This window comes from Sander vitreus, chromosome 4 (genome assembly GCF_031162955.1).
Source record: "Sander vitreus isolate 19-12246 chromosome 4, sanVit1, whole genome shotgun sequence".
In the NCBI taxonomy this organism is placed as follows: Eukaryota; Metazoa; Chordata; class Actinopteri; order Perciformes; family Percidae; genus Sander; species Sander vitreus.
Genome location: NC_135858.1, coordinates 35,010,738 through 35,025,444, shown reverse-complemented (window position 1 = coordinate 35,025,444; position 14,707 = coordinate 35,010,738). Strand labels below are relative to the sequence as shown.

General features: G+C 42.8%; 1 protein-coding gene across 1 annotated transcript in view; it reads left to right on the top strand.

Moving 5' to 3' along the window:
• The window catches only part of LOC144517376 (semaphorin-3D), a 105,711-nt gene that overhangs the window by 80,250 nt on the left and 10,754 nt on the right, over window positions 1-14,707 (top strand). The window contains exons 5-13 of the mRNA XM_078249474.1: window positions 669-788; window positions 1,137-1,227; window positions 1,788-1,916; window positions 2,506-2,648; window positions 3,244-3,358; window positions 4,700-4,769; window positions 5,952-6,096; window positions 10,881-11,103; window positions 13,394-13,482. Of these exons, the coding sequence (XP_078105600.1) occupies window positions 669-788; window positions 1,137-1,227; window positions 1,788-1,916; window positions 2,506-2,648; window positions 3,244-3,358; window positions 4,700-4,769; window positions 5,952-6,096; window positions 10,881-11,103; window positions 13,394-13,482 (1,125 nt within the window). The remainder of the gene's footprint in view (window positions 1-668; window positions 789-1,136; window positions 1,228-1,787; window positions 1,917-2,505; window positions 2,649-3,243; window positions 3,359-4,699; window positions 4,770-5,951; window positions 6,097-10,880; window positions 11,104-13,393; window positions 13,483-14,707) is intronic.

Here is a 14,707-nt window from a genome sequence, read left to right as displayed (position 1 = left end):
ATAATATAAATATTACAGAGAGCAGTCTTGAATAGAGTACTTGCAAAACTTGAGTAAAAGTACAAGTCTCATACCAGAAAATGACTTTGGTAGAAGTTAAAGTCACCTTTTAGAATATTACTTAGAGCAGAACAAACACAAACAATGAACGCCACAGAACTTTCTTTTATTATCCAGTTCCACAGTCAGTCGTAACGGAAAAAATGAACGTAGGAACATTGGGCAGCATGGTGGCCCAATGGTTAGCACTGTGGCCTCACAGCAAGAAGGTTCTGCGTTCAAATCCAGGTCGTTCCGGGCCTTTCTGTGTGGACCTTGTATGTTCTCCCCATGTTTACGTGGTTTTTTTCCGGGTGCTCCGGTTTCCCAGTTCTCCAGTCAGTGCCCTTGATCAAGGCACTGGCTCCGATCTGGAGTTGGTCCCCGGGCGCTGTGATTGGCTGCCCACTGCTCCCTTGAGGGATGGGTTAAATGCGAGGGAATGAATTTCGCTACATGTATGCTTTTTAAAGTAGGTTTTCTTCGGTGCTAAATTACTATCGGATCGGTGCATGAACTCCAGTACTTTCTGATACTGATACCAGCATTTTAGGCAGTATCGGAGGCTTTTCAGATACTGGTATCGGTATCGGCACATCTCTAATATTTGATTGTGTTTTCATTTTCAGACAGACTGTGCCAACTTCGTGCGGCTGCTGCAGCCGTTCAATAAGACCCATGTTTACGCCTGTGGTACCGGCGCCTTCCATCCACAGTGCACATACCTGCACGTAGGACACAACGCAGAGGTATTCATATGTTCATTTATCCATTCAATAATGACACTCTCTCAGTATATGAAGATGCCAAACCTTATGTGTAGCCTAATATGGAATGCAAAATTAGAAATACATTGACATTGACAATAGCTCTAATTCCTGTGCTGATTTTGTTGTTTGTTGGTGCATTTCTTATTGTTGCTGCAGGTCATTTGTCCAAATATAGACAAAGACATTTCCGATGCAGCAACAATGAGGTTTGCTCGCAGAGTCGGTTTCGTCTTTGCCCTTCTGTTTACGGTCATTCTGAGTTTGTGTGTGGTCTCTCTCTCTCTCTCTCTCTCTCTCTCTCTCTCTCTCTCTCTCTCTCCGCTGTAGCAGCCGTTGTTCATGTTGTCTAACACAGTGGAGTCGGGCAGAGGAAAATGTCCCTTCAGTCCCAGGGAGCCCTTCACCGCTCGCCTGACTGGTAGGTCTCATCCAGTCCACACATAATGTACTCTGTGTGTCCACACACATACACACGCACAGACACACACACACACACACACACACACACACACACCGTTAAATCATTTTTATGTCATTCTCTAACAGCCGTATTCATATTCTGGTGACACTAATGTCCTGCAGCGTACAATCCCGCCACTGTCCGTCTCATTCCTGCTGCAGAGCGCCCGTCCAGCTGTGGCGTGGGTCTGTCCAGCTGAGGCGTGGGTGGTCTGACGTCTGACGTCAGCTGTTAGCCCCACGCCACTTTACGGACATAAAGAACCGCCGTAAAATCAGCTTTTTGTTTCATTATTTCATATTTGTGTCGGCAGTCAGAGAAAGAGGCATTGGACCTTCAACAGCAAACACACATGTAGTGTAGTTTGACATTGGTCGTGTTTTTTTTTTTATTGCAAAATGAGATATAATTACAGGCAAAAACATCCAAAAACATTTTTCCATTTTGAGTTTTTGGACTATTTCGCTTCATCCGATATACACATTTAGGTGTTTATCTTTCTCTCTCTCCCTCCCTAGACGGTGAACTTTATGCAGGTATGTCAGTAGATTTCATGGGAGCCAACGCAGCGATCTTCCGTACGTCTGTCCAGGGCGACAGTCAGCACTACATCCGCACCGAAGCGTACGATCACAACTGGCTCAACGGTGAGAAGCTCCAGTCTGATCCAAACATGCATTTCTTTTCTTTCTTTCTTTCTACCTGTTCCTCCTCTCTCATAACGCCCTCATCCTAAACTGAGTGGTGTATTACCACGGAGACACCACGCAAACGTTACCTCTCATCCTCACTGTGTGTCTCTTTCACTGGGGTTCAAGTACAAATTTGGTGTACATGTACTTTACTTGAGTATTTCTATGTTCTGCTACTTTACTCGTACCCGACTCCATCTAAATAAGTACTGGAGCAGCAACGATTAGTCGACTCGTCGATCGATAGAAAAATAATCGACAACCATAGTAATTTTTCATGCAAAAATGTACAGAAAATGTCGTTTTCAGCCTCTCAAATATGGAGATGTCCTGCGCTTTTCTGTTTTATATCCGATTGGGCTTTGGAGTGACGAAACAAAGGCATTTGATGTTGAATGTTTGTGATAAACTGAAGGATGAAGCGTTGCTTCATGTGTCCTTCTTAAGCTAAAACAAAGTCTTTAGAAAGCTTCTTGGATCAGCTGGAAAATGCATCGTCACAAAGCTGAAAACACACTAACGCTCTGCCGTCTGGCTCCTTTAGAGCCGGAGTTTGTGGGCTCCTTCTCCATCCCCGACACTCGCAGTCCGGACGACGACAAGGTCTACTTCTTCTTCAAGGAGCAGGCGGTGGAGGCCGGACAGTGGGACAAGAGGGTGTACAGCCGCGTGGCTCGAGTCTGCAAGGTACAGAGACACGGAGACACAGTATGCTAAATGTGTGGCTGCTGGAAGTATAACAACAGACAAAAGAACTTAAGTGTGATATATGGTTCTGGCTCTGCAGAGGCTCCACGCAGAGCTTTCACCGTATAGCCTACGTAAGTGGCTTGAAGTTTATACTTCTTTATACTAGTGCGTTGGTGTCGGCGTCGATTTCTTTAAGAGAATAGCAGGGCCGGCTGCCACACACACACACACACACACACACACACACACACACACACACATACACAAATACACACACAGATACAGACACACACACGCAAAGACACACACAGACACACACGCACACACACACTACATATGGAGTGAAACGTACAAACGGTGCAGTATAAAAAAAGAAGTAGCAGTACCTTTAAATATGTTTTTAAGTACAGTAGTTGACAGTTGGACAGTTGTAGGGATCTTTATATTTATACAGACGGTGATTTACAGCATCTTTTGTTTTCTAAAAGTCTCCTTTTTATGCTTCCCTTCCCTCTCCTCTCCCTTTCTTCTCACTGTCCTCCACCCTATCTCTATCTCTCATCCTTCCCTCTCTCTTCTCTCCTCTATCCAGAATGACGTCGGAGGGAAGAGGAGTCTGATCAACCGTTGGACCACGTTCCTCAAAGCCCGGCTGGTCTGTTCTGTCCCCGGCCCGTCTGGAGTCGACACACAGTTCGATGAGCTCGGTAACACTTCCCTCCTTCTCCTTCCTCTCCGGCTGCCTTTCATGTGACTCCTCTGGGGAATACCTTTTGATATAATGGTCCTGCTGTCCTCCCTCCTTTCTTTCTGACTTTGTCGTCCTCTCCCTAAACTTAGACAAGAGGATCAAGTTTGGCACAGCAAGAACTTCCTTCCCTCTTTTCTCCTCCTTTGTATGATGCCCAATCGACGAAGCTGTAAACTCTCTTTGAATGATTCTTTGTGCTCATCGGGCAATTTGGTTTTTTTGGGCGATTATTGTTTATCTTTACTGTTTTATTAAATTAGGCAGGCCACAACAGTGTTAGTCTCACATTGCCAGACCTTCCTCCACAGCGCTGCGGAGGAAGGTCTGGCTAGTCTACACAGCGTTCTGGGATGGGAGAAAACGTGCTCTGGTTTATTGTCATTTCTTTAAACCAATCACAATTGTCTTTGGGGGCGCTAAGCGCCGGACGGAGCCGTGGTGCCTCTGCTAAATAGCCTCTGGAAGGAACTTGTTTTGGTGGAACGTGTGTACGTTCAAAGGTTGTTTTAGTCGTGTAACAGAAAACTGAGATTGGACAGATAGTCTAGCTAGCTGTCTGGATTTACCCTGCAGAGATCTGAGGAGCAGTTAACCATAGTCCTCAGAAATCCACCAGAGGTTAGAACGCCAACACAAAGAAAGCGGAAGGTAATGGATATCCGGCCAAAATGAGGGACATCCGGCGGAATTTCCCACGGCACCTGAACAATCCCAGAAATGAAACGTCGTCGACATAGACTAAAACAGTGTTGAATGTCTAGAAGGGATATAGCTAAGGCGATGATATTTTTAGAGATATACCGATACCGAGCACGGGAAAAGCCTCCAGTGCTGCCTGGAACGCTGGTATAGGTATTGGTGAGTAACTACACACCGATCCAATATCTTAAAGACCCTCAAAAAATACACCTTAAAGTAGTTTATTGATGTTCTTTTTTTCGTTATGACTAACGAGTTTTATGGTGTTCATTCTCTGTATTTGTTCATATTTTACAAGGAGTTTAACCTGAGTCAACAATGAAAGAATCATATATCATCCGTACAGGGTTATACAGCTGTTAAAACATTAATTATATATTTATTATTATTTCTTCTTTCGCTCTGGTATCAGATCGGTACTCGGTATTGGCCGATACGCAAGATTAGGTATCGGTATCTGGAAGGAAGAAATCTCTAAGTTTAGGGAAAAAGTGGTTTGAATTGGATTAAACCCACAATGCGTAATTTAAACGATAAATCAATAAAACTGACTTCATGTTGCATTTTATAGCTGTCACTCTGTTGTTGTTTTTTTTAGAGGACATCTTTGTTCTGGAGACGAAGGACCCTCAAAACCCGACCATCTACGGTGTCTTCAGTACATCCAGGTGAGAACAGACTCAGTATATATTAGAGGTGTGACGAGATCTCGCCAATGAGTGACGAGAAAATGTTCTCGTCGATGTATTAATTGTCTTACGATATCGGTCACAAGTTCAGAGCATTCGCCGATAGACAGATTCTGACCTGGCTGGTCTTATAATACATCTGACACCAGAACTACTTATTTAAAGGTACACTGTGTAGTGTTTTAAGTATTTTATTAGTACCTCAAAAAAAAAAACTCCGTGCTACAGGACCTTTGGCGCTCTCATACTTCCTCACCTTACTTCCTGCTTTGCTTCCGTCAGAACAGCTACGGCCACTAGAGGGCGCCGCCACTAGAAACCTAAATATAGGTCGTAAATGCTGCAACAAGCAACCTTTGTGGCCGTTTTTCAGGGGAGGACAGTCTCAGTGGATAATACTAAATTAATTTTGTTTCATTTTAATTTATCCGTTTTCTTGCATTGTTTGCTTTTTTTTGTGTAACCAGTCAAATTTGGTCTAAAAACACATGAGAAAAAAAATATTACATATACTGTACATAAAAACCTATTTGTGACTTTCCTAAAAAGTCTCTCCTTTCACAATGGAAGGAAAGGTCCTAAAACAGTCAGGACAGCAGAGCACCGGGACGACCTCCTCCCCCTCCTTTACGTGCGCACTCTTTAGCCCGGGGCGGCACGTGCACACCCAGCGGTGTGGAGGGTCAGAGGTCAGCTGTGGGGTGGGTGTCGGGGTCAAAGGTGGAAGAGGCCCTGCTGGTTGTGTTATTGTAACCCTGATGTAATAAAACACGCCTCTTTTTCCTTTCCTCTCCTCCCATCCTTCTTTCCTTCCTTCCCTTCCTCCTATTTTATCCTCCCTTGCACTGTTTTCTGTAATCTCTTTCTATTCTCCCTCTGCTATCTTTCTTCTCTTCCTTCCCCTCAGCTTTTCCTTTCCTCTCTCACTCTTTCATCCCTTTCTGAGCGCCTATTACCCCTGCACAATATGAAGTACTAATTGTATGTTGTGAATAAATTGCATCTAATCTCCGTTTTTTTCCTGTATTACTCCCTCCTCCTTACATCTTCATCTTTACTCTCATACCTTTGCTTTTACTCTATCTCTTCAACCCCTCTCCCTCCTTCAAATGCCCTACCTTTCCTCCTCATATGTTTCTACATGTCCGCTTTCTCCTGCAGCTCTATCTTTCGTGGCTCAGCAGTGTGTGTGTACTCCATGGCGTCTATCCGCGCTGCTTTTAACGGGCCTTTTGCCCATAAAGAGGGTCCGGACTATCGCTGGGTGGAGTACAAGGGCCGCATCCCCTACCCGAGACCAGGCACTGTAAGTACACACACACACACACACACACACACACACACATGCTAAAGTATCTTCACAACCATAAATTACAAAAAACATTTTTTAGATTCTATGTTAATTAACGAATGACTATCGCTGGGTGGAGTACAAGGGCTGCATCCCCTGCCCAAAACCAGGCGCACACACACACACACACACACACACACACACACACACACACACACACACACACACACACACAGAGTGTCATTTGTGATTTCATCCATGTATATAGCCCGCTTCTTTTCAGGCAACATATTCACCTCTCAGCTTTTTAGGGTCATGCTTGTTTGTTTTATGCAATGGATATGTCTGATAATAATACAAAGTATTTATACTTTCAGCCTTTTTAGTCAGTTTATTTGAACTTCCACTTTTGACAGTATTACAGTTTATTTTCCAGCTTTTCTAGCAATGTATTTTAGCTCTTAGCTTAAGGTAATGCAGTTCAGCTTCCAACTGACTTTGAGAACACTTACTCTGAATACATGACAGATACATTGAGTTTTGGAAATGTATATATTATTGGTTTTAGCATCACAAATTAAATTCTATTCACCTTATTTTCATTAGGATTCCAGCGGATATAAAACTCTCAATCTCTGTGCAAGGGACACATAACATCTGTGTTTTTGTAATTTGTGTGTGAGTGCCCCTTTAAGGGTAGGGTAAGGTGTTGGTCACTGGCTTATTAAAGTTCATGGCCATTAACTCTTTAAATAGTAGATTTAGTAAAGACAGGACGGTATTGATGTTTGTGTGAAGAGCCTAGTATTTCCTGTGGGAGCAGACTCCGAACACACAGAACGCACGTAATTAAAACAAGCTGATGGGGAAGCTGTGAGAGGGTGTACCCCCCCTCGGTGATTTAACACCTCCCCAGTGAACTCCTCTGGGAAGCTTCAACCTGTCAGGAAGGCCGAGGTTTTAGGGTTTGAGTGGGTCAGGTGTTATTTCATTCTCCCTGCTGGGGAATTCACCGCTGCGTGGAGCGCTGCTGTACCACGAGGCTGACTGCAGACGAGGTCAGCCACATGTGTGTGTGTGTGTGTGTGTGTGTGTGTGTGTGTGTGTGTGTGTGGGGTCACAACCTCTGATCACTGACTCACTGCACACAAAATAATGGCTTCCATGTTGTTGACTTGTCCAAAATATTCTCCAATTCAACTAATTTCACTTTGCTGCACGTTTCTTGCATGCGGTCAGGCTGTTCTCATGAACCATTTGTACATAATATAGCTACGAAAAGTAAAGCTGGGTAATTGATATGTATTCCACGTATTGATTACTGTCAGCAGCACATTGACTGCTGCTGTATAAGAGCGTGAAGATCCTCGTAGGGAGGAGGTCGGGGGGGATGTTTGGCTCCTAAAACACCGGGCTTTCAAGCCGGGGAGCGGAGTTCATGTCCTGAAGAAGTTAAGGAGAAAACACAAGACTTTCACCCAGGGAAGAGGTGTTCATGTCCTGAAGAAGTTAAGGAGAAAACACAAGACTTTCACCCAGGAAACAGGTGTTCATGTCCTGAAGAAGTTAAGGAGAAAACACAAGACTTTCACCCAGGAAACAGGTGTTCATGTCCTGAAGAAGTTAAGGAGAAAACACAAGACTTTCACCCAGGAAACAGGTGTTGATGTCCTGAAGAAGTTAAGGAGAAAACACAAGACTTTGACCAGGAAACAGGTGTTGATGTCCTGAAGAAGTTAAGGAGAAAACACAAGACTTTGACCAGGAAACAGGTGTTGATGTCCTGAAGAAGTTAAGGAGAAAACACAAGACTTTCACCCAGGAAACAGGTGTTCATGTCCTGAAGAAGTTAAGGAGAAAACACAAGACTTTCACCCAGGGAAGAGGTGTTCATGTCCTGAAGAAGTTAAGGAGAAAACACAAGACTTTCACCCAGGAAACAGGTGTTGATGTCCTGAAGAAGTTAAGGAGAAAACAGAGGACTTTCACCCAGGAAACAGGTGTTCATGTCTTGGAGAAGTTAAGGAGAAAACACAAGACTTTCACCCAGGAAACAGGTGTTCATGTCCTGGAGAAGTTAAGGAGAAAACACAAGACTTTCACCAGGAAACAGGTGTTCATGTCCTGAAGAAGTTAAGGAGAAAACACAAGACTTTGACCAGGAAACAGGTGTTCATGTCCTGAAGAAGTTAAGGAGAAAACACAAGACTTTCACCAGGAAACAGGTGTTCATGTCCTGAAGAAGTTAAGGAGAAAACACAAGACTTTCACCAGGAAACAGGTGTTCATGTCCCAGGAGTACTACATAGGGGGGGGCGATGTTTTTACTCAAACCACATCGTTCTTCTAAACTTAACTAGTCGTTGTGGTGTCTAAACTGTCGTCTCCCATGATGGTCACCTTTTGTCGGCTAAACTTAACTGTCTTGTTACCGGTTTGTAGGATAACCTATTATAAGAATTGTTGTGCATAAGTTTTCATACGATATCATACGAACCGGTTCATGAGAATGCGTTGATCCAGTTCATCGTCTTCATCTTCACCATATCTATTTCTCCTGCTTTACATTTTTTCCTCTTTCCATCTTTCTCTTACTAGCCTCTCCTCATGGTAAACTTCTGACTTTCTCTACAAATCAGCACGTAGTTTGACACAGTCTGTAAGGCATTTATTTTTCTTATCCTCCCTCACTTTACCTTCCTTTCCTCCTGTGTGCCATCTGTTCATGCGCTGCTTCTTCACTGTTTTTTATTTCTCATTTGGAAATATTTCATGATAACATCATTCTGTCACAGTCTTTGTCTGTTTTAAGTGTGTAAGTGGGAGTATAGTTAAAGGGTAACTTTTTCAACCTGGACCCTATTTTCCCATGTTTTTGTGTTTAAGTGACTGAGTATTAAGCAAGGCGAAACAAGCTGCAATGTAATGTAAACAGGCACTTGTGCACCTTCTGTTAGCGTCCACTAAAAGTTCTGTTTTTTGACGCTGACAGACTCAGATTATTATTGTAAGTGTCTGACAACATTATGGAAAGGATCCCTACAGAGGTAGACCTTTTAGTTAAAGAGTAAGATCCTTTTTGTTTAACATTAAACGGCCCCAAAATCACCATCGCCAAACTTACTTGACTCTATTTAAATAAAAGTACTTTTAGCGTGTTGGTGATACACGTTTTAAAAATCTAATACATCTAGTATAGTTTTTAACTCATAAAAATTATAGACAGCTTTTTTCGCTGCATGGATGTGTGATTTTGCACCTTAAATAATTGAAAAAGAAATCCTGGCAACAGGTTTTAAAAGTCATGAAACTCCAACTCACATTTAAAAAACCCAAATCCTTCTATCACATCATCATTGGTTTTCCTTCTTTGCATAATGTGCAGTAGTTCCCAACCTTTATGGTTCGGCACCCTTTTAAAACAAACAAATGTCGAGATGCAGCTCCTGGTCGCAAGTTACACTTTAGTGTGAACATAAAACACTCAGTACGTTTACATGCACATAATATTCTGGTTTTTGCCCTTGACTATATTCCGACTAAGCTGTTTCCACTGCTAATGAAAGTGAATATTCCATTAATAATCCTATTTACATACATCCGTGCAAAATATGATTTTTTTTTTAAAAAAGTTTACCAGAGGTGGAGGACTTTCAACCAGCTTCTTGAAAAGGTTGGCGTAGCGATGTGTGCGCATATCTTCTTTGATAATGTTTAAAAGTAGCTGTGTTTCTCCTTCTTATCAGGTCTGCAGCCTTGCAAACTGTTGCAACTGTGCAACGCACAGAGCTGACCATAAGCCGCAAACAGGCAAGAGGCCGTAAACTGCGGTAAAAACCCTGGTTGAGACGCAGATTCTGAATGCGCTGTATACATGATAATACCAATGACAATACCAGAATATCACACGTCTATCGGAAAATGCTATATTCGGAAAAAGGCCTTATTCTTAATGTCCAACCTGAATATGCTGTTTACATGACCTGTATCAAATTCAGAATATTGTCTTATTCGGAATAATAGTGGAACATTGGTGTGCATGTAAACGTACTGACTGATCCTGAGTAGACAGGGTATTGATCTGCTAGGTTCGGACACAAAAAGTAATATATCATCCGCATAAAGCATAAGTTTGTGTACTACACCTCCTGCCATAACAAAATAATGGTTAACCTCCTTTCTGAAATCATAAAAACCAAGAAGTAAGTAAGAACTGTTCTGTTGCTGGGAAAAGACAACTGACGTGAACTTCTAGGTCTTCAACTTACTTATCCCTCTTCCGTATGTATCTGCTAATGGTCTATTTTTCATTTATTTAATATTTTTTGTATAGTTTCTATTTTTGTATTAGTTTTTAATTCTACTTATTTATGTATATGTATTTTATGGATTTCTTTTAACAATCTACAGGTTATGTACTTATTAGCCACTGTTTAGAGCTTTTATTTATTATTATTTATTTATATATTGTCATGCCTTCTGGTGTTTCCTCACTTATGATGGCGTTTCCTCAGCTCAGTTCAAGTTTTTTGTGTGTGTGTGTGTGTGTGTCTGTGTGTGTGTGTGTGTGTGTGTGTGTGTGTGTGTGTGTGTGTGTGTGTGTGTGTGTGTGTGTGTGGTGAGTATTTTGTAGCACTTTGTGCTACATTTACATGTATGAAAAGTGTTATATGAATAAAGATTGATTGATTGATTGATACTTTAAGTGTAACTCTAAACCTTTACCACTGATTTCTTCAGACTCCCAACACGCTCATTGACCTTTTGGCCTTAGAATATTTCTCTGATTTGTCCCCCAGTGTCCCAGCGAGACGTACGATGCCCTCCACAAGTCCACCAAGGACTTCCCAGACGAGGTGGTGAGCTTCATGCGGCAGCACCAGCTGATGTGGGAGCCCGTCCTGCCGGTGGGCGGCAGACCCATCCTGACCCGGGTAAACGCGCCCTACATGTTAAAGAGGGTCGTCGTGGACAGGGTGGACGCCGAGGACGGACCATACGATGTCTTACACCTAGGCACAGGTGAGGAGGAAGAGAGGGATTTAAGTGTGCTTGCTTAGGATGAAAATTGCACGTGTACACACAACAAGACCAGAAACGTCGATCCGGCGATTCACCTCAGGGTTGTACGGCGGTGGGAGTGTCACTCAAATCACCCGTTTGTGTGACGTCCAGTTGTCTTTTTAACCACAAGTCTACTTTATATTTCACAGTTGTCAGATCTTTTATATATTTCAACGTTTCCGAGCACACTTGAAGGCAGCTTCATTTCCCAGAGAAAGAACGAAATAAAAGAGACGGAGGGACAGGGTCAGCTGTTCCACAAACTCCCGGGCAGTTCAGTGCTCGTGTTTGGTGTTTTAAAACTTTCTTGTGGCAGAGATAGAGGCAGTGATGTTTCCTGTTTCCTGTACGGGACTCTCACACCGCCCCAAAACACTCTGACAAGTCTGATCTTAGTTTTTTTCCGGCTCCGCCCTGCAGCCACAGCATAAACGCACTAACCCCCATTCAAGATGAATGGATGGACCTGCTTTTTCGCCAGTCCGTCTGAGGACCGACGCAGGCTACGTGAATGCAGGTTAAAAGGTCAAATGAAAAGTTATGCTAACAGTTTTACAAAAGCACGCGCATCCAGACAATAAACACGAGGTGCTTGGACAGTAGATCTTACCTTGAACCGCAGCTGGATTCTCGTGATAAAATACTGAGTTAAAGCATCTTTCCACAACTTCACGTTTTAACACAACACCCATTAAGGTTCATGTGTTCATCGGTTGTGTGCAAACATCCAGCATTCATTCATTCATTAGCTCTTTAAAGGTGAGAAGTTAAACACGGAGAGGTTTACTGCAACCCTTCTGACAGGGTGTGTGTGTGTGTGCGTGTGCGTGTGCGTGTGCACACGTTCGTCTTCCAGGCAGCGCTGCCTGGAAGGCGCTAGGATTAGGCAATGGTTAGTGTTAGAGTTAAGGTTAGGGTTCGCTGCCTTGAAGTCAACGTTGAGGGATTAAAACACCATCGAGCGTAACTTTGGGGGGGTTGAGATATCCACTTTTGAGCATAATTGAAATTTTGATCATCAAACACTTCATTGTCTGCATTCTGGTGACTTTTTCTCTATTAATTTATGGTGCAAATGTCTTTTCTTTATTTATGTAATGGAAATGATAATTTAGTTGTTTGGTTGTAAACCCCCCCCCGTAAATTCCGTGTGTGTGTGTGTGTGTGTGTGTGTGTGTGCGTAGGTGTGTGTGTGCGTGTGTGTGTGTGTGTGTGATAAATGGCGGAGGTTATTTAGTGGCTGGTGACAGGCCGAGGGGCCAGAGGTGCTCCCGCGGCTCCATAAATCTCCTCTAAGTGGATTCCTCTCCAACATCTTTTATCCCCCCCATCAACTGCTCCTTTACCTGCCTGATAAATGCTCCTTCTGCTCTTTCAAGTGCTTTGATTTTCACGCTGTGCGACCTGGGTGGATCCTTCGACTCGTCTTTGCGTCTGGCAGATAATTCTTTTGTTGCTCGATAATGTCCCTTTTTTAATGTATCGTACTGCTGAGCCACGTGCTGGCGTCAACGTGGTTTACTCTGAGAATAAAATACGCTTTAGAAACGTCTGCAGGTTACTGCGAGGCCATGCACTGAGCTGAGTAGTAGTCACTTTAAGCACACGTTGATCCCCGTTAATGTTGCTCTTTTAACTCCACATTCGGTCCTCTCAGAAAAGCTCCGTGAGGTCTTTAGATACTGACTTTAGAAAGCATTGAGGAGGTTTTACAAGAAAGAGACAGATATCTGGCAAAAACATTATGCTTGTAGCCAGAAAAAAAGCTGGGACAAAAAATTTGAACTTTGAACATGTGACAACAGCAAATGTTAAGGCTTTCATGAACTGTCGACATGTTGGTGTGACTTACAGTATGTAGAGCAGTTGAATAGAAAACAGTCAAGTTGAATCTTTGTGTTGCTACAGGTCAGCCCCATTCAATTTTTCCTAAATTGTTTTTTTTTTTAAATGTAATACTATGGGAAAATGAGGGTTTAAAAAGCCGTAATATGAATGAATCAACAGTTTTTCTTCGTGGTTTTGTACATTAGAGTGGATAGATTGTTACCACAGTGTAGGTACATTATTTTGTAGTATTTCTTAAAAACCATTCACAACCGTCCTGAGCGGCGCTGAGCTCTGAAAGGGGAGGGAGAGACTCGCCAGATGTCAGGCTTTATCCCCAGCAATGTCCAGCCGTTGAGCCAGATCGACATATTTGATCGACATATTTGTAAATGTTCTTTTCTGGGATTTTTTTGTCCAGATGACGGGAAGGTGGTGAAGGCCGTTTCAGTCATCAAAGACAGCCGGGACACGGAGGAGATCATTCTGGAGGAGCTGACGGTCTTCCAGGTCAGATACAACAATCCATCTATCCATCTGTCTATCTATCTATCTATCTATCTATCTATCTATCTATCTATCTATCTATCCATATATCCATATATCCATCTATCCATCCATGTATCAACCTCTATCCATATATCTATCTATCCATCTGTCCATCTGTCCATCTATCCATCCATCCATCCATCCATCCATCTTTCCAGGGGTGGACTGGGACAAACTAATGTAGATGCTTGAAATCAGAGTTCATGTTCTCAGATCTGCAGTTCATATTTAACAAAATATTTGTTGCGAAACTAAATCTTACAGTTTTGAGTTCACTCTGGTAATGATGTTAGACATTAGGGATGGGAATGATTAAAAACTGATAGGCCAACTTCTATTTAAATATGCATCTGGATATATCATGGATACATCCACGCAATCTATCTATCTACCTACCTACCTACGTACGTACCTTCCTACCTACCTACCTACCTATCTATCTATCTACCCATCCATCTATCCATCTATCCAGGGGGGGACTGGGACAAACATTCGACTGGCCATTCTGTCCCTTACCAGCCCAATTTCAGAGGGTGACATTATTTGCTTGATAATTACAAAAAACAGGCTTGCGTGAGATTATGGCAGCAGCAGCATGAGGCGCATTTACAGGCTTTCATAATTACATAGTACACACACTGAAGCAATTCATAACACCTTCCAACTACCATGGCACCATCTTAGAATAGAATGGAAATGGAAACTTGTTATTACTTAAACACCCAACACGCCAAAGTACAAAGACGTAGCAGAGCAGACGCAACTTTTTATTTTAAAAAGTAGAAGCCCAACGGCACTGGATGGGAGGCTCCGGGCTGCAGCTGTACAGTCTTGAATATTTTTGTCAAACTAGTGTAAAACGCCAGTGTCGCCGCATTTGTTTTCTTTTTTTCGAGCGGCCCAAATCGGCCCATTTGCCAGAACTGCCAGATTGCCAGTCCACCTATGCATCTATCCATCTATCTGCCTCTATCTATCTCTTTTTTGACAGCTTTCTTCATGCAACAGACTTGCATTAGACATGGCACTCAGGAATGTGCCGGTTTCTTACGAGTTGGGAGTGAGAATATGTTTGTACGTTTGCTGTTTTTAGCAACCTCAGTCAGGAAGGTACTTGCAGTTTGTTTCTTCTTTTCACATAATTCCCACAAAACCCTAAAGGTCCCATTGCACAGACAAACACACA